The sequence below is a fragment of the Macaca mulatta genome, chromosome 6 (assembly GCF_049350105.2).
Source record: "Macaca mulatta isolate MMU2019108-1 chromosome 6, T2T-MMU8v2.0, whole genome shotgun sequence".
Lineage (NCBI taxonomy): Eukaryota > Metazoa > Chordata > Mammalia > Primates > Cercopithecidae > Macaca > Macaca mulatta.
In genome coordinates this window covers 181,635,157-181,662,395 of record NC_133411.1, presented here as the reverse complement: position 1 = coordinate 181,662,395, position 27,239 = coordinate 181,635,157, and the positions used below count along the sequence as shown (strand labels likewise).

At 47.9% G+C, this 27,239-nt stretch overlaps 2 protein-coding genes across 30 annotated transcripts in view; one reads left to right on the top strand and one right to left on the bottom strand.

The window, feature by feature from the left end:
* The window catches only part of RPL26L1 (ribosomal protein L26 like 1), a 493,737-nt gene that overhangs the window by 190,775 nt on the left and 275,723 nt on the right, over positions 1 to 27,239 (bottom strand). Inside the window, exon 1 of one of the 29 annotated variants that reach the window (XM_078003992.1) lies at positions 12,522 to 12,525. The exons of 25 other annotated variants lie outside the window; for them this stretch is intronic. The gene's annotated coding sequence lies outside the window, so the exon portion shown is untranslated. Of the gene's footprint in view, positions 1 to 7,865; positions 7,870 to 9,833; positions 9,838 to 12,520; positions 12,526 to 27,239 lie in introns of those variants that run through there. 3 more of the 29 variants (XM_078003998.1, XM_078003976.1, XM_078003967.1) reach the window with 3 other exon arrangements.
* On the top strand, positions 14,887 to 17,924 carry DUSP1 (dual specificity phosphatase 1). The gene is given in 4 exon segments (NM_001257450.2): positions 14,887 to 15,486; positions 15,765 to 15,910; positions 16,235 to 16,454; positions 16,897 to 17,924. Coding segments are annotated over 4 exon segments (1,104 nt in total). The 5' UTR covers positions 14,887 to 15,119; the 3' UTR covers positions 17,268 to 17,924.

Here is a 27,239-nt window from a genome sequence, read left to right as displayed (position 1 = left end):
GAATCTGCTCCCATGATCCAAACACCTGCCACCAGGCCCCACCTCCAATACTGGGGATTACAATTCAACATGAGATTTGGGTGGGGACAAATATCCAAACTATGTAAGTTATGCACTCTTTTTTTTTTTTTTTGAGATGGAGTCTCACGCTGTTGCCCAGGCTGGAGTGCAGTGGCGCGATCTCGGCTCACTGCAAGCTCCGCCTCCTGGGTTCACGCCATTCTCCTGCCTCAGCCTCCTGAGTAGCTAGGACTACAGGCGCCCGCCACCGCGCCCGGCTAATTTTTTGTATTTTTAGTAGAGACGGGGTTTCACTGTGGTCTCGATCTCCTGACCTTGTGATCCGCCCGCCTCAGCCTCCCAAAGTGCTGGGATTACAGGCTTGAGCCACCGCGCCCGGCCTTAAGTTATGCACTCTTACTTGGAATTAGCACAATGGATACCCCTCCACTCAACTCCATTCATACAATCACAGATAACTAGGCCAAAAACCAACAATAAAAGGAATACCAAAAGAGGCCATCCAAGGCATTAAGAGATACTCCCCGTAGTGAAGTAAAACAAACATCCTTTCTTGCAGCCAAAAAGCTTTACGCCAAATGCTGAATTGTGTGTAGACATACTAATATGAAGCATTTGTTTTTAAGTTTTTGGCATAATTTTGACCATAATTATTTTGACTTTTTAAAAATTAATACCCAGTATTGAGATATTTAAAAAAATAAGTTGAATTTCTCTTAGATTAAGTTCCATTAATATTGTAAATGTTCTCAAATAATAGCCATTAATGGGCAGAACAAATAAAATACTGGATTACCATAAAAAAATGAACCTTGAATCTTTTTTAAAAAATATTGAGGTACAATTTAAATATTGTAAAATTCAACCTATTCAAGTATACAATTCAATGTTTTTTTGTAACTTGAAGTAGTGCAACCATCACTATAAATCAATTTTATAGCCAGGAGCAATTGCCTGTGCCTTTAATCCCAGCTGAGGCTGGAGGACTGCTTGAGCCCAGGAGTTAAGACTAGCCTAGGCAAAAGGCAAGACCCCATCTCTACAAAAAAAATTTTAAACATTAATCAGGCACAGTTGTTCATGCGTACAGTCCCAGCTACTCAGGTAGCTAAGGTGGGAGGATTGATTGTGCCTGGGAGGTTGAGGCTACAGTGAGCCAGGATCACACCACCGTACTCCAGCCTGGGCAACAGAGCAATATCCAATCTCTTAAAAAATTAATTAAAGGGCTGGGCTCATTGGCTCATGCCTGTAATCCTAGCACTTTGGGAGGCCGAGGCGGGAGGATCACAAGGTCAGGAGTTCAATACCAGCCTGGCCAACATTGTGAAACACTGTTTCTACTAAAAATACAAAAATTAGCTGGGTGTGGTGGTGTGCGCTGTAATCCCAGCTACTCAGGAGGCTGAGGCAGCAGAATCCCTTGAACCCGGGAGATAGAGGTCAGAGTGCGCCGAGATCGTACCATTGCACTCCAGCTCAGGCGACAGCATGAGACTCCATCTCAAACAACAACAACAACAACAACAACAAATTAATTAAAAATCAATTCTGCAGGCCGGGCGCGGTGGCTCACGCCTGTAATCCCAGCACTTTGGGAGGCTGAGGTGGGCGGATCACGAGGTCAGGAGATCGAGACCATCCTGGCTAACACAGTGAAACCCCATCTCTACTAAAAATGCAAAAAATTAGCCAGGCGTGGCGGTGGGCGCCTGTAGTCCCAGCTACTTGGGAGGCTGAGGCAGGAGAATGGTGTGAACCCGGGAGGCAGAGCTTGCAGGGAGCTGAGATCGTGCCACTGCACTCTAGCCTGGGCGACTGAGCGAGACTCCATCTCAAAAATAAATAAATAAATAAATAAATTCTAGAACATTCTCATGGTTCCCAGGAAGATTCCTCCCTGATGCCCACTTACAGATAATCATGTTCCCACCTCAGCCCCAGCCATTAATCTGTTTACTGTTTCTCTAAATTTGCCTTTCTGGACATTTCATGTAAGTGGACTCATACAATACACAGTTTCTTGTGCCTGGTTTCTTTCGCTTTCCCACCTTTGAGGTTCATCCATACAGCAGCGTGTGTCAGCAGTTTGCTCCTTTCTGTTGTTGAATAGCGTTCCAGTGCATGGATAGAGCACATTTTGCCTATTCATTCATCAGTGGATGGATATTTAGGTAGTTTCCAGTGCTTGGCTATTATGGATTATGCTGTATGAACAGTGACTCACAAGTCTTTGTATAGTACCTGTTTTCATTTCTCTTGGGTAGATACCTAGGGAGTGGAATTGCTGGGTCATATGGTAATTGTATGTTTAACTTTTTGAGGAACCTTCAAACTGTTTTCCAAAGAGGCTGCAACACTTTATATTCCCACCTGCAAAGTATGAGGGTTCTCGTCTTAGTTTGTTTTCTGCTGCTATAACAGAATACCACAGACTGGGTAATTTATAAAGGTCCCACTACTTAATACTGCAAATGGCAATTAAATTTCAATATGGGTTTTAGAGGGGACATTGAAACCATAGCAGTTCTGTTCCTCCACATCCTAGCCAACTTCTGTTATCTGTCTTTGATTAGTCATTTTAGTGTGTGTGAAGTAGTACCTCATGGTGATTTTAATCTGTATTTCCCTAATGACTAATGATGTTGAGCATCTGTGCATATGTTTATTAGCTATTGGCATATCTCCTTTGGAGAAATATCTGTTCATTTCTCTTTCTTATCTGTTCATATCTGCTTCTTTTCTCTTTCTTTTTTAATCCTAACCGATAGACCACCAGGGATTTTGCTCCTTTGTTGTCGTTGTCGTTGTTATTAAGTTGTAGAAGTTCTTTGCAAATACTGGACACAAGTCCGTTATCAGATTTGGTTTGGCAAATATTTTCTCCTAGTCTGCTGCTTCTCTTTTTGTTTTCTTAGTGGTGGCTTTCTTCAGCTTTATTGAGGTATAATTGACAAACAAAATTATATAAATATAAGGTATACTCGATCTTAACCCTAACCTTAATCCTTATTCATCCTCAGTAACTGAAAGTTTGTACCCTTTGACCAACATCTCCCAGTGCTTTGCAACCACCATTCTATTCTTTGGTTTTATGAGTTCAACTTTTAAGATTCCACATGTAAGTGAGACCACGTTCTGTGTCTGGTTTATTTCACTCACCGTAATGCCCTCTGGGCTCAACAGCATTGCACGTGAACACCCTTATGCCCATCACATAGACTCAACAATCGTTAATGTTTTGCCACATTTAATTGATTTATTTGTGTGTATATTTTTCCCCCCCAAACCATTTGAGACCAAGTTGCCAACATCACGACCCTTCTCTGCTAAATACCTCAGCATGCATCTCTTAAGAACAAGATGTTCTTCTAGGCACCCACCAAAGTTAACAATTCCATAATATCACCTAATATCCAGTCCATAGTCAGGTTTCCCTTGTCCCAGAGGGTGCTGTCAAGTTTTTGGATTTTGGCTAATCTGATGATGGATGAGAAACAGTCTCTCAAGTAATTTTCTTGTCTCTTATTATGATTAACAATGGGAATCTTGGCCAGGTGTGGTAGCTCACACCTGTAATCCCAGCACTCTAGGAGGCCGAGGTGGGCGGATCACCTGAGGTCAGGAGTTCGAGACCAGCATGGCCAACATGGTGAAATCTGGTGAAACCCTGTCTCTACTAAAATTACAAAATGAGCCAGGTGTGGTGGCACGTGCCTATAGTCCCAGCTACTAGGGAGGCTGAGACAGGAGAATAGCTTGAACTTGAGAGATGGAGGTTGCAGTGAACTGAGATCATGCCACTGCACTCCAGCCTGGGTGATACAGCGAGACTCTGTCTCAAAAAGGAAAAAAAAAAAAAAAAGAATGGGCATTTTACGTGTTCAGAAGGACTGTAATTCTTTTTCTATAAACTATCTGCTCACGGTTTTTGTCTATTTTAAAATCATATTTTTGGCTTTTTCATCTCTGTTTTTAAGAACTCCTTTAATATTGGTGAAATTGGCCTTCATCTGTAAATTACAATTTTTTTCCCATTTGCCTTTATTTTTTATTTATTTATTTTTTTAAAGACGGAGTCTCCCTCTGTTGCCCAGGCTGCAGTGCCGTGGCACGATCTTGGCTCACTGCTCCTGGGTTCACGCCATTCTCCAGTCTCAGCCTCCCAAGTAGCTGGGACTACAGATGCCCGCCACCATGCCCAGCTAATTCTTTTTTTTTTTTTTTGTATTTTTAGTAGAGATGGGGTTTCACCATATTAGCCAGGATGGTTTCCATCTCCTGACCTTGTGATCTGCCCACCTCGGGCTCCTAAAGTGTTGGGATTACAGGCGTGAGCCACCACACCCAGCCCCATTTGCCTTTTTTAAAAATAAAATTTAACTTTGCTTCTGGAGCTTTAGGCACAAAAAGCTTTCTACAAATTTGGATTTTTGTTGTTGTTGTTGTTGTTTGTTGTTGTTGTTTTTGAGACGGAGTTTCGCTCTTGTTGCCAAGGCTGGAGTGCAGTGGTGTAATCTCGGCTCACTGCAACTTCCACCTTCTGATTTAAAGCGACTCTCCTGCCTCAGCCTCCCGAGTAGCTGGGATTACAGGTGCCCGCCACCACACCTGGCTAATTTTTGTATTTTTAGTAGAGACGGAGTTTCATCATGTTGGCCAGGCTGGTCTTGAACTCCTGACCTCGTGATCTGCCCTCCACAGCCTCCCAAGGTGCTGGGATTACAGGTGTGAGCCACTGCACCTGGCCGGGTTTAATTTTTATATAGTTGAATTTAATCAAGATTTTCTGGCTGGGCGCGGTGGCTCAAGCCTGTAATCCCAGCACTTTGGGAGGCCGAGGCGGGTGGATCACGAGGTCAGGAGATCGAGACTATCCTGGCTAACATGGTGAAACCCCGTCTCTACTAAAAATACAAAAAACTAGCCGGGCGTGGTGGTGGGCGCCTGTAGTCTCAGCTACTTGGGAGGCTGAGGCGGGAGAATGGCGTGAACCCGGGAGGCGGAGCTTGCAGTGAGCCGAGATCACGCCACTGCACTCCAGCCTGGGAGACACAGCGAGACTCCATCTCAAAAAAAAAAAAAAAAAAAAAGATTTTCTTTCACTGTTTGAGTCTTTTGAGTCCTAAATAAAAAATTTTCTTACTTCTGGGTTATAAATAAATTTCCCTCTGTTTTATTTTAAAAGTTGTACACTGGGCAGTGCGGTGGCTCACACCTGTAATCCCAGCACTTTGGGAGGCCAAGGCAGATGGATCACTTGAGGTCAGGAGTTTGAGACCAGCCTGACCAACAATGGTGAAACCCCATTTCTACTAAAAATACAAAAATTAGCCAGGCAAGGTAGCGGGTGTCTGTAGTCTCTGCTACTCAGGAGGCTGAGGCAGGAGACTTTTGAACCCAGGAGGTAGAGGTTACAATGAGTAGAGATTGCTCCATGGCACTCCAGCCTGGGTGACAGAGTGAGACTCTGTCTCAAAAAAAAAAAAAAAAAAAAAAAAAAGAGTTGTAAACTTTCCTTGGCTGGTCCAAAGGTAGTGAGTTATCTCAATGAATTGTTGACTGTCAGTTACTGATCAAACTCCTTGTTCTACCCTTTCCCCTCTTCTCACTACTGTAGTTGACTAGTCTTAAAAAAAGAAAAAAGAAAAATAAAAAAGAAGTTGTAAGGTGTCATTTTTAAAAATCTGGATCTCTGGACCATTTGGTGTTTATTCTGATGTTTGGTGTGAGGTATGGATCCACTTTTATCTTTTTTTTTTTTTTTTTTGAGATGGAGTCTCGCTCTGTCGCCCAGGCTGGAGTGCAGTGGCCGGATCTCAGCTCACTGCAAGCTCCGCCTCCCAGGTTCACAACATTCTCCTGCCTCAGCCTCCCGAGTAGCTGGGACTACAGGCGCCCGCCACCTCGCCCGGCTGGTTTTTTGTATTTTTGTAGTAGAGACGGGGTTTCACCGTGTTAGCCAAGATGGTCTCAATCTCCTGACCTCATGATCCGCCCATCTTGGCCTCCCAAAGTGCTGGGATTACAGGCTTGAGCCACCGCGCCTGGCCTCACTTTTATCTTTTTTCCAAATGGAATGTCATGGTTCCAGCACTGCTTATTAAGAAGTCTTATGTCCCAGTGACCTGAGACGCCACCTTGGCCATGCACCAAATCTTCACATGTACTTGGATACATTTCTGGACTTTCTATTGTGTTCCATTGGTCTGTCTATGTGTTTCCAGGTACACCATTTTTATTACAGAGGCTTTAAAACATTAAAAAAAAAATTTTTTTTAGAGGCCGGGCGCGGTGGCTCACGCCTGTAATCCCAGCAATTTGGGAGGCCGAGGCGGGGCGGATCACGAGGTCAGGAGTTCAAGACCGGCCTGGCCAAAATGATGAAACCCCATCTCTACTAAAAGCTACAAAAATTAGCTGGCTGCAGTGGCATGCGCCTATAATCCCAGCTACTTGGGAGGCTGAGGAAGGAGAATTGCTTGAACCTGGGTGGCAGAGGTTGTAGTGAGCCGAAATCGCACCACGGCACTCCAGCTTGGGCGACACAGTGAGACTCCATCTCAAAAAAATAAATAAACAAATAAAATTAGAGACATGGTCTCACTCCGTCCCCCAAGCTGAGTGCAGTGGTGTGATCATAGCTCACTGCAGCCTCAGATTCCTTGGTTTAAGCAAGCCTTCCACCTCAGCTTCTGGAATAGCTGAGATTACCAGTGCACACCACCACACTTAGCTTTTAACTTTTTATTTTTGTAGAGATAGAGTATCGCTATGTTGCTCAGGTTGGTCTGAAACTCCTGGGCTCAAGCAATCCTCCCATCACAGCATCTCAACGTGCTGGGGTTACAAGCATGAGCCACTGTGCCTTGCCAATTACAGAAGATTTATGGTGTGTTTTAATGTCTGGTAGGGCTTACCTCCACCCCACTGCCCTTTTTTTTTTTTTAAAGAAATTCTGCTATTTTTGCTTGTTTATTATTTCATATCAACTCCAGAATCAACTTGTTTAACTCCAGAAAAAAACACCCACCCTCAGTATTTTTGTGACGATCACGTTAAATGGATATATTTGCCTGGGCCAGTTGGACTGTTTGTGGTATTGAGTCATCCTATCCAAGAACAAGGGGTGTTTTCTTCTCATGTTTATAACTCACACCTTCACTGCACACAGAAGGAGGCTCTCTTTGGGGCACAGGCCCTCCGATGGGTTGAAGTGTGCCCCCAAAAAACATATGTTCAAGTCCTAATGCCCAGCACCTTGATCTCAGACTTTCAGGCTCCAGAACCACGAGATGATACATTTTTATTTAAGCTGCTCAGTCTGTGGCACTTTGTTGCGGAAGCCCTAGCAAACTAATTCAGGCCCCCCGGAGGATCTCCTAGGGAAGAACTGAGCAGCCCAGCAACAGCTTGAGGATATCCAGAAACACTTGTGTGCTCTCCTGTCCCTGATCCTGGGCAGGCTCACATAGGCCTGTTTCTTGCCTGCCATGAAGCTAGGTGAGCGGATCAATGAATGCATCGCTTCGGGAGGCTGAGGCAGGAGAATGGCGTGAACCCGGGAGGCGGAGCTTGCAGTGAGCCGAGATCGCGCCACTGCACTCCAGCCTGGGCGACAGAGCGAGACTCCGTCTCAAAAAAAAAACAAAAAAAAAAACAAATGAATGCATCGCAGTGCTGGAGGTGTGACTTCACTCTCAATGGGTGGCCAAACCCACTGAGGTCAAGGCCAGTGAATAAACCATTTGTCCAATGCAGCTCAGACAGTCAGGCAGGGCCAGGCAGAAAGCCTGAGTTTAGGGCATATTTCTTTTTCTCTTTCCTTTGGAATCTAGAAGCAGCCCCCTGTAAATTATTATTCCAAGAAACAAACAGCAAAATTGTGCAGCACGCCACCCTCATACCATGCCTGCTATGTGCTGTGAAAAGATAAGAACAAAAAACTTGGAAAGCGGAGAGTCAGAGCCCTTGCTGTGTGTCTTTGGACAAGTTAGTTCACCTCTCTGGTCCTCAGTTTCCCCATTTCTTCACATGGAGATAGTAAGGGTACCCATTTCCCAGGGTTAATGTCATGATCACACCAGGAAACGAATATAAAGCACCTAGTAAGTACTGTGTCTTAGTAGAGATTGGCAATTATTAATAAGCACTGCCCCCACGTTACTTACAAAGGCAAAATTGGGATGAACAATTTCTGCATCTTCAGCTATGATTCTGAACATAGTGCCAGTAACTTTTCCTCCTCCTTTTCCCAGAGATGAGTTTGGGACAGACAAACTGTGTTCACATTTGCTTCCAACAACATTAGTTACTAAGTGTTTTCTCATTATGAAAATGAAATTATGTCTCAATTCATATTCTGTTTTAGAAAAAGAAAGAAAAGAATCAACAGAAAGCTGTCACTTCTCACCGCAGCATCAGTTCCCCCAGTGGCGGGCGTGGCTTGGGGCCATTGTTGGCAGCTGCATCCTTGCTTCAGGGATGAGGCTTGTGTGAGTCATGGAGGCCCTGCTGTTCCTGGTCCCTTTCCTGGGCTCCTGGGCTCGTCTTCATTTATTTGTTCAACAAGCCTTGCTTTGAGATTTGTACTGGGGACCAAGAGAGACAAGAAACCATGCCCTTGCTTCCGAGCTAGTGGGAGAGAGAGAAATGATCACCGACAGGCCAGTTGCAGTGGCTCACGCCTGTAACCCCGGCACGTTGGGAGCCAAGGCAGGTAGATCATGAGGTCAGGAGTTTGAGACCAGCCTGACCAACATGGTGAAACCCTGTCTCTAATAAAAATACAAAGATGAGCCGGGCGTGGTGGCGGGCGCCTGTAGTCCCAGCTACTCAGGAGGCTGAGGTAGCAGAATTGCTTGAACCCTGGAGGCGGAGCTTGCAGTGAGCTGAGATCGTGCCACTGCACTCCAGCCTGGGTGACAGAGCGAGACTCCATTTCAAAAAAAGAAAAAAAGAAAGAAAAAAGAAAATGAACGACAAAGTGGTCTTTAGGGGTTACTACTATTCTTATTTTACAGGGAGGTGAGGCTTCCAGGGGGAAAGTGGTAGGTAACTGAGGCCCACCTCTCAAAGGCATTTCCTCCAGGTATTTCTATCCGACATCAGCCTTTACATCTCCAAGTAGACGTCCTCTCCTCTGGGCATCTTTCCTGGGTACCCAGTTTCTACCCTGGCACTTAACAAGTCTGTCCCACCACTGGAACGGCTGTTGACTGAATGACTGTAGCACTCAATTCTTTTCCATCTTCAACCTTTTACACTTCACTGCATCTACTGGCTCTAAGATGTCATCAGTTCTGAGGCCCTTTCATTAATTTATGCACCATTAAGAAAGGAATATGCTGTCAATTAACGATGACATGCTTCCAATTGTTACGTCCTGAGAAATGCTAAAATATGAAAACTGTGCCTTCAACACAATGAATTATATGATGAAAGCAATTACTGCTTTTAAAAACATCCGAGGGGAAGAAGATTTTATAAATATCTATATAATAATAATAACAAAGTTTTCAAAACACTTACTCTGTGCCAGGCATTGTTCTAAAGTACTTTTCATCCATGAGCTCCTATCGGGGTTGGCAAACTTTTCCTGTAAAGGGATAAGGGTAAATATTTGAGGCTTTGTGAGCCATACTGTCTCTGTCACAATATACACCTCCCATTGTAGTGTGAAAGCAGCCACAGATACCACGTAAAGGAATGGGTGTGGCTGTGTTCCAATAAAACTTCATTTATGGACAATGAAGTTTGAATTTTATATGACATTCACATGTCATAAAATATGATTCTTCTTTTGATTTTTCCCCCCAACCATTTAAAACATAAAAACCAGTCTTAGTTTGTGGTTTGTACAAAAAGAGGTAGCGAGCTAGGTTTGGCTTACAGGCTATAGTTTGCCAATCACTGTCTTATATAACCTTCCTATGAATACTACAAGATCGATACGATTATTATTCCCTCTTTAAAGATGAGAAAACTGAGTCTCACAGAGCTAAAGTAACGTGCCCAAATACACACAGCTGGTGAGTAAGCAAGCTGGGATTCTAATTCAGGAGGTCTAACTCTGTAACTTGGTTTTAAGGACAATGCTGTTACCTTCATATGGTTGCCTTCTAATCTTACCTTTTATTCTTTGTTACAAAAGTTACACATTTAAGTTTAAAAAGTTCAAATCACTCAGAGTCATAAGGAAGAAAATGAGAGGAACTCCACCCTCCAAAGATAAACACTGTTAAGGGTTTGGACACACAGCTCACACAATGCTGACTGGTTAGAATGTTCTGAACACTGTGTGACTTTGGACAGATTGCCTAACCTCTCTGGGCCCTTGTCTCTCAAATGAGGAGGTTAGACAGGATGACACAGTTTGGTGGGCCCTGCCAGGTCTGAGCATGGAGATCTGTTTGTAAGGATTGTGCAATGACAGCTAGCTCTGTCCCAACTGCCTGGGTGTAGAGGGTGATGTCAGCCCTTTGCCAGTCCCTCAAGGTAGGCCCGAGTGGCTACAGAGTCTCTTGAGCAGGGGCATGAGGGCCTGAGTTGGGAGTCTTAGGAGGCTCCAGGCTCCCTGCTGGGCTGACACCAGGGACCGCTCTGTCCAGTGAGAAGAGCTCCAGGAAGCTGGGAGGCAGAGGCTCCAGGCAGTGCTGCCGGACATGGGGCTGGCAGACTGGCAGACGCACAGGCCTCAACAGAGCCAGGCCCAGCTCCCTCTCTCAAGTCAGACAGGCGCTGGGTTTGGATCTGCGTCTGATGATTATCAGCTTTATGACCTCAGGCATGTGACCTTTGGCATGTCTCCTCTCTGAGCCTCTTTTCTTGCCTATAAAATGGGGACAACAAGCACCTCACAGGATCACTGTCAGATTCATGGAAAGATACCTGTAATGCACCTGGCCCAGAGGTGAGGCCTAATAAGTGTCAATGACCACCTTCCACCCTTCTGACACTTTTCAACAGTACCCTTTGAAACAATTCTACCGTTTCCCAAATTGTGAACCTACTATGTGCCAGGCACCACATCAAAGGTAGTAGGCTGGGGAGTGCAATGCTGAGAAAAACACACCCCTTGTCTTCAAGCTGACAAGCTCACACCCTGTGGGGAGTACGACAAAGATCTAGGTGACTTGTACACAATGAGAATACATGGACAATGTCCTCCAGGCCAAGAAGAGGGAGCAGTTGGAGGAACCCAAGGAGTCTTCACTTGGAAAGCCCAGAGGGGCCACTGTCTGGCAGGGGGTGGGGGAGGAATGTGAGCAAAGATGTGGCAGAGGACAAGAACATTCTAGGAACACAGGCCCACGGAATTTTCCTGGAGCACAAGAGAGAAAGAAAAGAGAGTGGGAAGCTGAGCCATATAGATGGCGAGGCTCAGTAGCAGTGCGTTTTGGATTTGCTAAGAAATGGGGAGTTGTAGAAGGATATTGAGGGGAGGAACCCCATACACCACAGGGAGACAGGAAAAAGGCCGTGTGTTTTCAAAGAGGGAACATGAATGTGGGACCCTGCTCCCCCTCTTGAGAACACCCCCTTTGGGTGTCATCCATATCAGGTTCTTACACACTGTTTCACTTTGTCCTAAATGGATGTTATTCCCAGTTTACAAATGGGGAAACAGAAGCTCAGAAATGGTCAGCTGCTTGCCCAAGGTCACCGAGCAGACAGTGAGCGGGGGCCTCTTTCTGACTGTCATTGGGGGAGCTCCACTCTTCTCAAACTGTGATCCCAAGAGAGATCCAAAGTCGCCTTTGAGAGCAGGATTAGGACAGGGACTATGAGCTAGGGCCAACCCTGGCTACACCCAGTCTCCCCAAAGTCCTTGGAGGTGTGTGTTATTATTATTCTCTCCATCATGGGAAGGAGGGGGTGGAGCTCAGCACCATGGGAGGACTTACTCAAGGCCACACATTAAAGGTAGGGAATCCCGGCCAGCTTTTGGGGGAGTATGGAACTCTGAACCCTTCTTCCCGTTACTCCACACTGCCTCCAGGTTTATTCCTAAGCAGGACTAGGTAGAACTGGGAACAGCCCAGGTCAGAAAGGCCCAATTCTCTCCCCTGAGTCAACATCCACTGATTTATCTGCTTCATTCCCTCTGGCGGCCAGGCCCACAAGGCCAAGTCCTCCACTCCTGTGGTTACAGAGACCAGATGATGCTGGGCTCTCTTTGGCTCCATCCTCAGTCAGAAGCAGCATCTCCACTGCCTGGATTGGGGGCCTAGGTGGCTACACGTTTACCACTTGCCTCTAGGCAGGTGACCCACCGTGAGCGCTGTGTGGTAGAGGGTCTTAAAGAGGAGCTCTCCCTGAGTCAGGCCCCTGTCCGCTGATGTCTCTCATAAGCAGATGGCTTGCAGTGACCTTCTCCCTGGTTCTGAGGCAAGTCTCTGAAAGGCACAGGGACAGAACCATTCTGCTGGGAAGGGGAAACCCTAGAGATACAGTGAATCATAAAGAGCAGGGGTGGGGTAGGGCCTGGGTTCCCTAACCCCCCCATCTCTCACTTGGGCCTCAAACCATCTACAAAGTGGGCCAGTGTAGACCCACGGTACAGATGTGGGCTTGGAGGCTCAGTAGGGGTCGAGACTCACCTCTGACCATCCAGCAGCAAAATGACAGGGTTCAAGTCTACTTTTATACTCTTTCCAGCAAGGGAGGAGAGAGAAAAGCAGGAGAGGCCAGAAGATACCTGGCTCTAGGGCCAGACTGTGCCACTACTACCATGATAATGGCACTAAAGAGAATCTTGCTCTGTCACCAGGCTAGAGTGCCATAGTGTGATCTTGGCTCACTGCAACCTCCGCCTCCTGGGCTTCAGGCGATTCTCCTGCCTCAGCCTCCCGAGTAACTGGGATTACAGGCGTCCACCACTACGCCCAGATAATTTTTGCATGTTTAGCAGAGACGGGGTTTCACCGTGTTGGCCAGGATGGTCTCGATCTCCTGAACTTGTGATCCGCCTGCCTCAGCCTCCCAAAGTGCTGGGATTACAGGTGTGAGCCACAGCACCCAGCCCTTAAAAGAGTTTTCTTGTTGAAAAATTTCGGTAGGGAAAGGTATAATGAATTCTCTTGGTGAGAGAAAAAAAAATGGGACAAATCAAGTCGGTATGCAGTGAAAAGTCAGCAGCTGTAACATTCTATGATTCAACGCAAAAAGTATGTTGAGTTCCTCAGCTGAATAAGTAGTATAAACAAATAATTTCTTTTTCTTCTATCTCTCCATACAGGGAGGGTGTTGCTCTTATCTGAGGACCTCTTTGCTGTCCTCGACCAATGTTCAAATGAAGGTAGAAAACGCCCTTTTAAAAAAAAGCACTCCATTCCCTGAACTTTTCTAGAAGAATCCAGGCAGAACGTTTGCGCAGGCGAAAACACACAAGCTAAGCGAGGCAAATGCAGAAGTTGCCTCTGGTGATACAGCTCGCACAACGACGACAGAGGGTGGCCAGTGAAATCCCCTCCCCCAGGAGGGGAGGAAACCGCAGAATGTTCCTGACTCGGCACCCGGGCCGGTGGCGCAATGTTTATGTTTGTGTACCTAGCGCGTCGCGTCGCTGCAGCAGGCTGTGCTGTCCAGGGGGCCGTCACTGGGACTCAGGGCATGGATATCGCTGGGCGTTGGGGGCGGGGGGTCTTCCCAAGCGTTGCGATCCATGTCCTGGCAGTCCGCCCACAACGGCCCGGGATTGGATTTTGCCTTCAGCCTATAACGGAAGCGACGACAGGGAGCGAGGGTTGGGGCCGGCTTCTGTTCCGGGTTGGAGCCCCCCAGCCCAGCGCTTAGTGGGCGCTCACTCAGTATACTGCCTATTTGTGTAATAAAGGGATGGAGAAGCTCGGTCTGGAGCCAAGGTGACAGAAACGTGTCGGGCGGCCCCTGGGGGGAGCCGTCGAGTCGCGCTGCGGGTCGCCCCTCACCCCTCCAAACGCCAAACCCGGGAATCCACCGCGGGGCCTTGCGACCCCCGACCGGGATTTCAGCCCCTTGACCTGCCTTCCTTGGCTCCAAGTCTTCCAGGGGCCACAGACTAGGAATAGCATTATTTCCCGGTGGGGGTTTGCTCGCTTACACTTTCATGGCAAATGTAGATATTTTAAAGCCACCTTAAAGAAAGTCGGGGAAACAGGAAAGCATTGCCCTGAACCTCTCCGCCCCAACTCGCTCGAGTCGTTTTTGGTAGGAACGACTTTTCTATCGGCAGAGCTGTTCATTTTTCTCCAAACTTCATCTTAGGCGCCTCTGTGCTGCCCCACGCGCCGCCCCACCCCACACCCCAGTAGTGTGGTTCTGGGCAAGTCAGTAGCTTCGCTTGGGGAACCTCAGTTTCCCCGCCTGTTAGTGATGAGGAAATGAGAGAAAGGGGCACAAGAGTATGCAAAAGCGCAGGAAGCCCCTTTCGGCTCAGGTCGAAGGCCGAGGGGCACGGGGAAGGGGACTCGGGGAGGGAGAGACGGAGGAGCGGCGAGGCCAAGGCAGGTGGCACGTCGCCCATTCTCCCGGCCGCTCGCATCCCAGAGGTCAGCCTCAGCTGGCAGCGAGCCCTCCGCCTCCCCGCTGGGCCCGGAGCGCGGCGCGGGCCCAGTCCCTGGGGACGCGCCAAGAGCAGGCCGGACGGCAGGGCGGGGGCCGGGCCGCGAGCCAGCGCGCAGCAAGCGGACCCAGCTCCGAGGCTGATGACGTCTTCCCCTGTAGCTCGGCGGCGCCGGGCCGGGCAGGGCGGGTGACGTCACCGCCCCGTCACGTGATCACCATTCAAACAAACACCCTCCTCCCCCTGCGCGCGGGTCAGGCCCGCCCCGTCGCCCAGAGGCCTCATATAAACGAGCTCCCCGGATAGGGCTCGCTGCGAAGGACGTTCGGGCTGTGTGTGCGACGTGGTTCGAAGGGGCAGTCGGGGCAACCGCGAAGAAGCCGAGGAGCCCAGAGCCCCGCGTGACGCTCCTCTCTCAGTCCAAAAGCAGCTTTTGGTTCGGCGCAGAGCGACCCGGGGGTCTAGCTTTTCCTCGAAAGGCGCCGCCCTGCCCTTGGCCCCGAGGACAAAGAGCACCGCAGGGCTGATCACGCTGGGGGCGCTGAGGCCGGCCATGGTCATGGAAGTGGGCACCCTGGACGCTGGAGGCCTGCGGGCGCTGCTGAGGGAGCGCGCGGCGCAATGCCTGCTGCTGGACTGCCGCTCCTTCTTCGCCTTCAACGCCGGCCACATCGCCGGCTCTGTCAACGTGCGCTTCAGCACCATCGTGCGGCGCCGGGCCAAGGGCGCCATGGGCCTGGAGCACATCGTGCCCAACGCCGAGCTGCGCGGCCGCCTGCTGGCCGGCGCCTACCACGCCGTGGTGTTGCTGGACGAGCGCAGCGCCGCCCTGGACGGCGCCAGGCGCGACGGCACCCTGACTCTGGCGGCCGGTGCGCTCTGCCGCGAGGCGCGCGCCGCGCAAGTCTTCTTCCTCAAAGGTACGCCCTCGGGGAAGCTCGGGGCGGGCCGCACACCCCTGAGATTTTGCCCGGTACCCTCGGCTCTTGGCTCCCGGGGGGTCGCCCCACCTGCAGCGCGTGGGCGCTGGAGTACATTTATCTCTGGAACTTGTCATTGGCTTTGTTTGGCTCTGGGAACAAAGACTTGCCTGGGCCTTTCCGCTGTAAACTTCCAGCCCTTGGTGGGTGGGGGAGTCGTATGAAGGTGCCCTGTCCCGGCGTCACTGAGGAAAAAAAAAATGTCTTTGTATTCCCAGGAGGATACGAAGCGTTTTCGGCTTCCTGCCCGGAGCTGTGCAGCAAACAGTCGACCCCCATGGGGCTCAGCCTTCCCCTGAGTACTAGCGTCCCTGACAGCGCGGAATCTGGGTGCAGTTCCTGCAGTACCCCACTCTACGATCAGGTTAGTAGGTGTCCCTGCCACAGGGGAGAAGTAAGAACTGGCAAAGGCACGGAGGAGTGGTGCCAGGGAGAATATAGAAAGTGACCTGCAGCATTATTTATAACGGAGGGGACACAGGGATATGATTGTAGGCTCTACAGAAATGAATTTGCTGGTCCTGCCCAGGCAAATGGGCTTAGTTCCCTATTTATTTATCCTCCAGCAACAGAACTGAGTTCACTCGCTATCTGAAATTGACTTTTCCAGCAGAAAGTTTTTGTGGGTGTGGGCACTGGCCTTGGCTTTGAGCGAGCTTGATGAATGTTGGATATTTCTGGATTTCAGGGTGGCCCGGTGGAAATCCTGCCCTTTCTGTACCTGGGCAGTGCCTATCACGCTTCCCGCAAGGACATGCTGGATGCCTTGGGCATCACTGCCTTGATCAACGTCTCAGCCAATTGTCCCAACCATTTTGAGGGTCACTACCAATACAAGAGCATCCCTGTGGAGGACAACCACAAGGCAGACATCAGCTCCTGGTTCAACGAGGCCATTGACTTCATAGGTAAATGGAATGGATGCCTGGGGCTTTTCTGCCTCTCTCTTCTCATTTTAGCCCCTAAGCCCAACCTCTGTGGCAAGAGCTTGAAGTCTTATGAGCCTTCTTCCAGACATTCAGTATCAGTCTGGTGTGGGCAACATTCCTGCAAAATGTGAATTTGATTCAATGTCCCACTTTACAGATTTGCAAACTGGGGCTCACAAAGTTGAATTGACTGGTGTGAGATCTATCTGCTGAGTGGAAATCCCCAGTCTGAGTTTAAATCCTGTGCCATCCTTTGCGCAGTGCCCAAGTTGCTTCCATGAACAGTAGCCATGTGATGGCGTGTGGTGATGTTGACCATTTCTAGACAAGACACACATGACCTTTCTCAGATACACTGTACCTGGGCTTGGGGTGGTTCTCCTGAGCTCTCCAGTAACCAGCCGCTCCTTTTGTTTTCTAGACTCCATCAAGAATGCTGGAGGAAGGGTGTTTGTCCACTGCCAGGCGGGCATTTCCCGGTCAGCTACTATCTGCCTTGCTTACCTCATGAGGACTAACCGAGTCAAGCTAGACGAGGCCTTTGAGTTTGTGAAGCAGAGGCGAAGCATCATCTCCCCCAACTTCAGCTTCATGGGCCAGCTGCTGCAGTTTGAGTCCCAGGTGCTGGCCCCACACTGCTCGGCAGAGGCTGGGAGCCCCGCCATGGCTGTGCTCGACCGAGGCACCTCCACCACCACTGTGTTCAACTTCCCCGTCTCCATCCCTGTCCACTCCACGAACAGTGCGCTGAGCTACCTTCAGAGTCCCATCACGACCTCTCCCAGCTGCTGAAAGGCTGTGGGAGGTGAGGCTCTTCACATCCCACTGGGACTCCAGGCTCCTTGAGAGGAGAAATGCAGTAACTCTGGGAGGGGCTCGAGAGGGCTGGTCTTTATTTATTTAACTTCACCCGAGTTCCACTGGGTTCCTAAGCAGTCGTTGTGATGACTTAGCGTCAAGACATCTGCTGAACTCAGCACATTCGGGACCAATATGTAGTGGGTACATCAAGTCCCTCTGACAAAATGGGGCAGAAGAGAAAGGACTCAGTGTGTGAGCCAGTTTCTTTTTGCTCGCTCCTGTTTTTTGTAGAATCTCTTCATGCTTGACATACCTACCAGTATTATCATTCCCGACGACACATATACATATGAGAATATACCTTATTTATTTTTGTGGAGGTGTCTGCCTCCACAAATGTCATTGTCTACTCCTAGAAGAACCAAATACCTCAATTTTTGTTTTTGAGTACTGTACTCTCCTGTAAATATATCGTAAGCAGGTTTGTTTTCAGCACTGATGGAAAATACCAGTGTTGGGGTTTTTTTTTAGTTGCCAACAGTTGTATGTTTGCTGATTATTTATGACCTGAAATAATATATTTCTTCTTCTAAGAAGACATTTTGTTACATAAGGATAACTTTTTTATACAATGGAATAAATTACGGCATTTCTATTGAAATTTCAATGCTTTTATTTCTTTGGCAACCACACCCAGTCCCTCTCCCACTAGTGAACTAGGGAAGAATTTCGACAAGGGCCTGCAGAATGTGTTGAGATCTGATCCCTGTGGTGGCCCATTGGTCCCATGAAATGGCTGGGTTGCAAGGGAGGAAGACAAGTGAGTATCATGAAACACCAGATGCTACAACTGAACTCTTAGTATTGGATCAGTGTGTCTGCCCATGCCCATTTTAGCAGCTCTGTAACCTACTATGTCACCCAGGATGCTAAGGTGTCCCCAGAGCTAAAGCTAGGAGGAAATCGCCACTTGCTTGGATTACCTTTTTCATTTAATACCCTCCTCAGGTTAATATAAAAAGTCACCTGACCGTCTCTGAGCTGTGCTGGAGTTATGAGGAGACAAAAGTTTTTCCAAACACATGATATAAGGCAGTGTGTGCTACCTGCCCCCAGAGAAACTCAGCAAGGCCCTTTGCAGATGAGATGCTGAGACCCAGCATGGCTAAGTGGCAGAAACAGGGGAATTGGAATCTACATCTGTTTCGGACTTTCATTTGCCCATCTCATGGCACTCTTTTTGCTTTTTTTTTTTTTTTTTTTTTTAGACAGAGTCTCTGTTGCCCAGGCTGGAGTGCAATGGCATGAGCTCGGCTCACTGCAACATCTGCCTCCCAATTCAAGCCATTCTCCTGCCTCAGCTTCCTAAGTAGCTGGGATTACAGGTGCACGTCACCATGCCCGGCTAATTTTTGTGTTTTTAGTAGAGACGGGGTTTCACCATGTTGGTCAGGCTGGTCTTGAACTCCTGACCTATCTTTTTGCTTTTAAAAAGGCTTTTGTTATTGTGAAAATAATACATTGAATGGCAAAAAAAAAAAAAAAAAAAAAAAAAATCAAGCACTATAAGCAAATACCATGCAAATACATCACCTGCAACAGCCTGTTCCCAACCTGACCATTGCTAACATTGCGGAGGACATTCACGCTGGTGTTTCTGCATATAGACATGGCATTTTTGCTGGTTGTCTCCTTCAGGTCACCTGCTGTTCTGATTTCATAATTTTATTGAAGATAAGCAATTAAACCTAACTTGATCTAGGATAATATTCTGAATTTGTACTCCTTTGCCAAGCAGGCAAAAAACAGAAGAGATGTAATTGCTAACAACCTGTAATCCAGTCTACAATGTTGCGTTAAGAAACTGTGAAGTTCTTGGATTACTGGCCCCTTAGCGCCCCACTCCACTCTGTTTCTGGACAAAGTGCTATGGGAAGCAGAAAAGGAAATACCCCATTTGTCTTATCCAGAGCACCCTGTGCTACGGGTCTGGTCCTGTCCTGTTGTTCAAGGTCTTTACACAGAATCAGTGTCCTTGACTTTGCCCCTCTGGCTCACTGTCTGCCACTTGACTCCCAGGGTCTGAAAGATCCCTGTGTTCTAAGTTTTAAGAACTTACCCTGGGCTGGCAAGCTCATTTCCTCAGCTGGGTTTCCGATTACAAGTATATTCATGCCTATCAAAACAAATCCTACCGAATGTTTTTATCAAAGCCTAGAAATTTACTATTGTAAATATCTCTCTCCGTGGAAATGTACCAGCGACATTGAGTCTGTGACAGATGCCATGGCTGACTTCCCCGTGGGTTAGGGCCTTCACTTTTTGCTTGGCAGGCACTGGCTGAACCAAAATTAATCTCCAGTGTGATCCACGCAGTGGAAAAATACAGCGGCTGCCTAAGGGAGCTGCCAGTGAAAACAAGTCACTCACTTCTCCCAGCTCAAGCCACTCTGCCTCATGCCAGCCCTGAGAGCCAGGGATGATAACCCCCGATCCCCATGTACTGGAGTCACTGTGTTCAGACCCTCCAGAGAATGTCATATTTGGCCTCAGACTGCTTTCCTTGGGAAAAAAAAATGCCTCCTGATGAAAAGAAAGATACTTAAAGTCTATTAACGTGTTTGTTTCCCAGGAAGAGATTGAAATAAGACTTTTAATACTGATAATGTGGCAGTGATGGTTGCCAGTTTTAGAGTGAGCACTCTGTGCCAGGTACTGCTAAGGTTAAGTAACCTTTGACAGCAATACCCATTTTACAGAGGACAAAGCTGAGGCTCACTTGTGAGAAAGACATGGGCCAATGAATGTAAAGTGCCTGGCACACAATGGGCCATGGAGAAATGTTTCCATCCCCTTGTTTCTGTCCTAATGACTTCTGGCAGTTCTCCTGGTTCAGTTTTCCCACCCTGTAAAATGACCAGTTTGCACTGGATCTCAGTACTGTTCTTCCCATCTCTCTAATTCTGGGATGTAGAAAATGCATCAATGCATACTTTATGCTTTTCTGTGGTCTCCAGGCACCCATTATTTAATTATAATACCTCCAACCCCCCCAAACCCCCCCACCCGCCACCTCCACCGCATCCTCTCCTTTCCTCGGAATTTTGCAAATCATAGCTAATTTGCTTTGGACTTGCAGCCTCTGGCGTTCCTTTCCCTCCCTCCCCTGGCCCATCGGAGGATGACATCATTGACATCATTGTGTGTACACCTTTAAGATTATATAAATCTGTGATCCTACAGTGGCCTCCATCCCCATGGTAACGCGGAGGAGTTTCCCTTTTGTGAGGAAAGCTGTCATGTCACTTCCTGCTGCTGACAAATCAGTTTAGGAGATTAAAATAAAGGGGGGCGGGGTGCCTCTGAGAAGTGCTGGCTGCGGTGGTTTCTGGTTGCCATACACAGAGGCAAACAATGCTGCTGCGGCCCCGCCCCGCGCCCGCCGGGTGGATCCAGGTCACCCCAGGCTGTTTTTCTCTGCAGGTTGCTTTCTGGAGAGCAGGTGGGAGGGCTGCTCATCTCTTTTCCGGAGCTCTGCGGGGCGAGCCTGTTTGAGAACAGCCTGTAGGTGCAGACCGGCAGCCCTGCTCCCCTCTGACGGCCGAGGAGGTGTCTTCCACCCTGTGGAGAACAAAGGGTGCGCTCTCCGTGCTAGCGCCACAGTGGACTAAACGGTGCTCTGCCAAGGAAGATAACCTTATAGCCACCTTTTCCTTGACTGTGGCTTTTAAAGCTAGGCAGGAGACCCACACATTCATTCATTCATTCATTCATTCATTCATTCATTCATTCATGTGTTCAACAAATATTGATAAATATAGTCTCAGGGGATACTTTGGTGCAAGACAAAATTCCTACTCATAAGTAGCTAAAATTACTTTTACTATTTTCACTAAACAGCAAAAGTAATTTTACTTTGTCACTTGCCATCTCATGGCACTATATATGGTGGGGGGGTATATAAATAAGATAATCACAAAATAAGGATGAAGGCTATGAAGGTAGGATAAACTAAGACCTGAATTATATAACCCAGTTGCCCATTTGAGAGGTGAACTGGGACGAGGGCTCCAAGGCCAGGAGAGCAGCAAAGACCTGAGGTATGTTTGTGGACTGGTGGATATAGTACGTGATTTGGAGTTGACTAGACCTGTGTTCAAGTCCTGACTCTGCCACCTGTTAGTGGTGTGTAAGCTATCAAACTTTTTTTTTTTTTTTTTTGAGATGGAGTCTCGCTTTGCCACTAGGCTGGAGTGCAGTGGTGGGATCTCAGCTCACTGCAACCTCCGACTCCCTGGTTCAAGTGATTCTCCTGCCTCAGCCTCCTGAGTAGCTGGGATTATAGGCACGCGCCACCACGCCCAGCTAATTTTTGTATTTTTAGTAGAGACAGGGTTTCACCAGGTTGGCCAGGATGGTCTTGATCTCCTGACCTCGTGATCCACCCCGCCTTGGCCTCCCAAAGTGCTGGGATTACAGGCATGAACCAAGGCGCCCGGCCTGCTATCAAACTCTTTAACCTCAGTTTTCCCAATCTGTAATATGGCCCAGTAATATCGTTCTCTTGTGACTCAGCTGCTCCGCATTCTGTCCCTCAAGCAGGAGCGCACCCCCGTACCTCCGGCCCGAGTGTCTGGCAAAGGAAAACAAAAGTGGGCTGCCTCGCCAAAGTCACACCCTGGGCCCGCGTCATACAATACTTTTCTCTGGGCCATCAGAGCTTTGGAGAAGTGGCCTCTGTTCTGAGCCCATCTAGCCCTGCCCCACTAACCTGGGGCAAGCTGCTTCCCCTTTCGGGGCCTCAGTTCCCTCATGTGTAAGAAGCACCTGCAGTGAACCTCATCTATTCTTCTCTCCTACCCTTCTGCCAGTGCTAAGTCCCTTCCATACCCAAGCTTGGGAGGGTCCTGGAATCCCCAGGGTTCCTGAAGGCTGGTTCAGGGAGACAAAGTGGGGAGGAAATAGACACTTTCTGGGAAGAGGTAGTGAGGGGTCCTGGACCTTCAGAAGGTCGGTTGGTGTTACGGAGATGGGACTGGTTCTTGCAGGAATGGGTTCCCTACAAGGGCCTGTGGGGGCATCGCATACTTCTGACCCCTGGGCCCTCCTTCCTTCCCAGCCTGCACAGCCCTCTGCAGTGGAGCACACTGCAAAGATGGGATTTAAAAATTTCACCAAGATTGACACCATTCACTCATCCAATAAACATATTTTAAGTACCCATGGTTTGTAAAACACCCAGTAGATGTGAAAATCATACCACCAAAGAGGATTTCGAGATTCTTTTTTTTTTTTTTTTTTTTGAGACAGAGTCTTGCTCTGTCGCCCAGGCTGGGGTGCAGTGGCCGGATCTCAGCTCACTGCAAGCTCCGCCTCCCGGGTTTAGACCATTCTCCTGCCTCAGCCTCCCGAGTAGCTGGGACTACAGGCGCCCGCCACCTCGCCCGGCTAGTTTTTTGTATTTTTTAGTAGAGACGGGGTTTCACCGTGTTAGCCAGGATGGTCTCGATCTCCTGACCTCGTGATCCGCCCGTTTCGGCCTCCCAAAGTGCTGGGATTACAGGCTTGAGCCACCGCGCCCGGCCGGATTTCAAGATTCTATTCCAAACACCTGGGACAAAACTGATAGGTCCAACTAGTGTCTGTATGACTTTGAGTGGATTATTTCTCCTCTCAAACCCTCAGTTTTGACATCTCTAAAAAGGGAGTTAAAGTATTTGCTTCATGACCGGGTGCAGTGGCTCACACCTGTTAATCCCAGCACTTCGGGAGGCTGAGGCAGGCGGATCACCTGAGATCAGGAGTTCGAGACCAGCCTGACCAACATGGTGAAACCCTGTCTTTACTAAAAATACAAAATTCGCCAGGCATGTTGATGCATGCCTGTAACCCTAGCTACTTGGGTGGCTGAGGCAGGAGAATTGATTAAACTTGGGAGGCGGAGGTTGCAGTGAGCTGAGATTGTGCCGTTGTACTCTAGCCTGGGCAACAAGAGCAAAACTCTGTCTCAAAAAAAAAAAAAAAAAAAAAAAATTTTTGCTTCACATGGTATGAAATGTGAAATGAAATGGTATATATGAAATGTTTTGCACAGTACCTGACACATAGTTAACAATAAATGTTAGCTATTTTAACTGTCATTGTCATTATCATCATCATTATGAGGGAAATACGAAAAAAGGGAACAAACCCATATCTCTAGCCTAGACCTCTCCCCTAACTGCAGACTTGAATAGCCAATAGCTTCCTTGACATTTCCATTTGTTTGTCAAATAGACTCCCAAATTTGGCAATTCCAAAAACAAACCTTTGAGTCACCTAAAACCAGCTCTTTCTGCGGTCTTCCCACCTTTGTTAATAGAAACTTCATTCTTCCATTAGTTCAGGTCAAAAACTTTGGAGACATCCTTGACTCCTCCCTTTCCCTCATAACCTATGTTTAATTCAAACGCAAGCTGAGGTCCACTTTCAAACACATCCATTTCCCAAATATATCACTTCTCATCACTTCCAAAACTACTTCTCTGAGCTAGGCATGGTGACTCATGCCTGTAACCCTAGCACTTTGGGAGGCTGTGGCAGGAGGATCACTTGACGCCAGGAGTTTGAGACCAAACCTACCTCTCTGGTCCAGCCACCATCATATCTTGCCTACAGTACTGAAGCTTCCAAGCTGGCTTCCTTGCCTCAGCACTGCCCCTCTATGTCTATTCTCAACCAGCAGGCAAAGCTCTCCTTTTAGTGTTGTGTTTAGGGCATTAGCTTCTGAGGACAAATTCTAGTTTCTGCTTCCCTACAAATGTTTTTATCTTCATTATTGAAGAAATTTCTTTTTCTTTTTTAGATGGAGTCTTGCTCTGTCACCCAGGCTGGAGTGCAGTGGCAGTGTGATCTTGGCTCACCGCAACCTCCACCCCCCTGGGTTCAAGCGATTCTCCTACCTCAGCCTTCTGAATAGCTGGAATTACAGGTGTCTGCCACCCTGCCCAGCTAATTTTTGTATTTTTAGTAGAGACAGGGTTTCACCATGTTGGCCAGGGTGGTCTCAAACTCCTGACCTCAGGAGATCCACCTGCCTTGGCCTCCCAAAGAGTTGGGATTACAGGCATGAGCCACCGTGCCCGGCCTCGTTATTGAAGAATTTTTCCTGGGTAAAGAATTCAAGTTTTGACCTTATTTAATAACTTCGAAGATACGGTCCACTGTCTTCTGACTTGTGACATCTGCTGAGAAGTCAGCTAACTGCCTTGTTGTCCCTCTGAGGGTGATCTGTCTTTTTTCTTTACTTTAGGAATTTCTCTTTGTTTTTGATTTTTAGCAGTTTTATTTATAATATGCCTATAGTTTTTTTTTTTTTTTCCTGTTTATATTACTTGTGATTCATGAGGTTTTTGAATCTGTGGTTTGATGCCTTTCATTTGCCTTGGATAATTTTCAGTTATTATTTCTCCATCTATATAATTTAGTTATTAAACAGAATTATTTTAATGTGTGTAACCAGTAACTATCTATATCCTTGTGTTTATTTCTGTTGCCTATTTTTTCTCTTGATTTTTGATTATGTTTCATTTTCTCATATTTTTGGTTGATTGTCAGGCATTGTATATGAAAAATTTTAGAGATTATTTGAAGCTTAAGATAATGTTATCTTCCATTTGTAGAAGGTGTCTAGGGGTGTTAGGAACCCCACATCACCTTCATCCAATCAGAGATTGAGATGGGTTGAGATGACTTGAAGCTGGGCTTTAGATCCTGTTATGACTGGTTCATTCTTAGTCCAAGGGTGTACTCCTTTGGAGTTTCAACTAAAAGCTTGGTGGGTTTACCAGACCCTCCAGCCTGGATTTTTTTTTTTGGGTAATACTCCCAAAAGCATAGGGGTGTGCCAGGTTCCCCCTTGGTGTGCCCTGAGTTTTAACTTTCATCCCATTAGGCCCATGAGTCTTTTAAAAGCTCAACTCAACTTCTTAGCCTCTGATCCTTTTATTTTAGAATTGGCAGATACCCTTTGGGGAAAAGAGGCCCCAAGGGCTGTGTTCATCCTTCTGATCTTTCCTTCCTTCCTTCCTTCCTTCCTTCCTTCCTTCCTTCCTTCCTTCCTTCCTTCCTTCCTTCCTTCCTTCCCTCTCTCTACCTTGAGGCACAGCTTTGCTCTTGTTGTCCAGGCTGGAGTGCAATGGTGCAATCTCGGCTCACCGCAACCTCGGCCTCCCGGGTTCAAGCCATTCTCCTGCCTCAGCCTCTCAAGTAGCTGGAATTACAAGTATGCGCCATTACGCCCAGCTAATTTTGTATTTTTAGTAGAGATGGGGTTTCTCCATGTTAGTCAGGCTGGTCTTGAACTCCTGAATTCAGGTGATCCACCTGCGTCGACCTCCCAATGTGCTGGGATTAAAGGCATGAGCCACCGTGCCCAGCTTATCCTTCTGACTTTTCTTCTCCCAGGTCTTGATCCCAAAGTTCCTCACTGCCTTTTAGTGTCATAATGCCTTTAAACGAAAATATGTTAATATTTTGTCTAACTTACCTTGTCCTCACCAGTGGAATTGTTCTGAATTACATGCTCTGCCATGACTGGAAGGGAGTCAGGCTTTTAAAAATCCAGAGGGAAACTTTTAGCGCATCAGATAATTTTTCTCCTCTATTCAAACCCTCTCATGGCTCTCATCTCACTCAGACTAAAAGACACATCCTAACAAAGGCTACGAGACCTGATATTGGTCTTGCTGCACATCTCTGACTGCATCTTTGCCACTCTTCTCCCTCACTCATCTCTTCTAGCTAGCCCGGCCTCATTGCTTTATCTAGCACTGGCAGCGTTCACTCCTGCATTGGACTCCACGCTCTTCTTTCTGCCTGGACCTTGGCCATCCTGCCCTTAGAACAGTGCCTGGCATGCAGGGGAGTGCTCAATGAATGTGATGGATAAGTGAAAGATCTTTGCAGGCTGTGGACAATTCCCTTCCCTTCTGACTGGGTTCTGGGCCCAAGCTAGGGGGAAGTGATTCTCTTCTGCTCGACCAGCCTCTTTCCCTTCCTCATGAAGCAATTTGGAGACCTTCCCATAACACACAGTGGGGTGCAGATGAAATAAAGTGTGTGAAAGCACTTTGTAAGCAGGAAGCCACACGAGGGTCCTGGCTATTCAAGACCGGGGCCATCCTGGGGCTCAGCTTCTGGGGTCAGGGCTTTGTGTCTACAAAGATAACGGGAAAATCTACCTCGGGGACTCCACTCTGAGCCCGGTCCTCCCACCACTTCCCCCATATTTCCTCCCTCCCGTCTGAAGGAGAATTCCCCATGGCGTGTGCCTCCAGTGAAGAGAAGAGGGCAGTGAGTGATTCATGGGGAAGTCTGTAGGGCTGCTTGGGGCTTATGACTCACAGCTTCTCCTCCAATAGGAAGATCTGATATCCGTGCTGAGTCTCCTGGAAATCTCCTTCGCCAAGGCCTCCAGTGACCGCTGGGGATTCTTCTCGGGACTCCCGCAGAGCTCTCAACAGCCACCTTCCTGGCACTTGTCACTCTGTGTAGTTGTGTGTCTCTTGCCCAAAAAATACATATGTAAAGGAAAAGGAAGACAGTCAAGGAGGGAGGGAGGCAGGGGAGAGTATTGGCCTCCCTCACCTGACTGTGAGCCACCTGAGGGCAAGATCGGGCCTTTTTCATTTCTGTGTCCCCAGCCCCCACTGCAGGGCTAGGCACATTGTGAGGAAGTGAATGGTTGAATACAGGAAGGAACACTTTGTGGGTGAGGGACCTCCTTCTAGCATATGACCAGCCCGGCAGAGCCTGAAGGCAGCGGCAGGGTTTGGGGTCCTGTTCTGGGTGTTGCTAGGGAGGCTTTGGAAGACAGTTCTGATGGAGACACATGCTTTAGGCCCCGCCCACAGTTCAGTCAGGGAACTGACCATACTGAGCTCTGAGTAGTGCCGGGCCCTGCATGGGATGCTGGGTGCACAG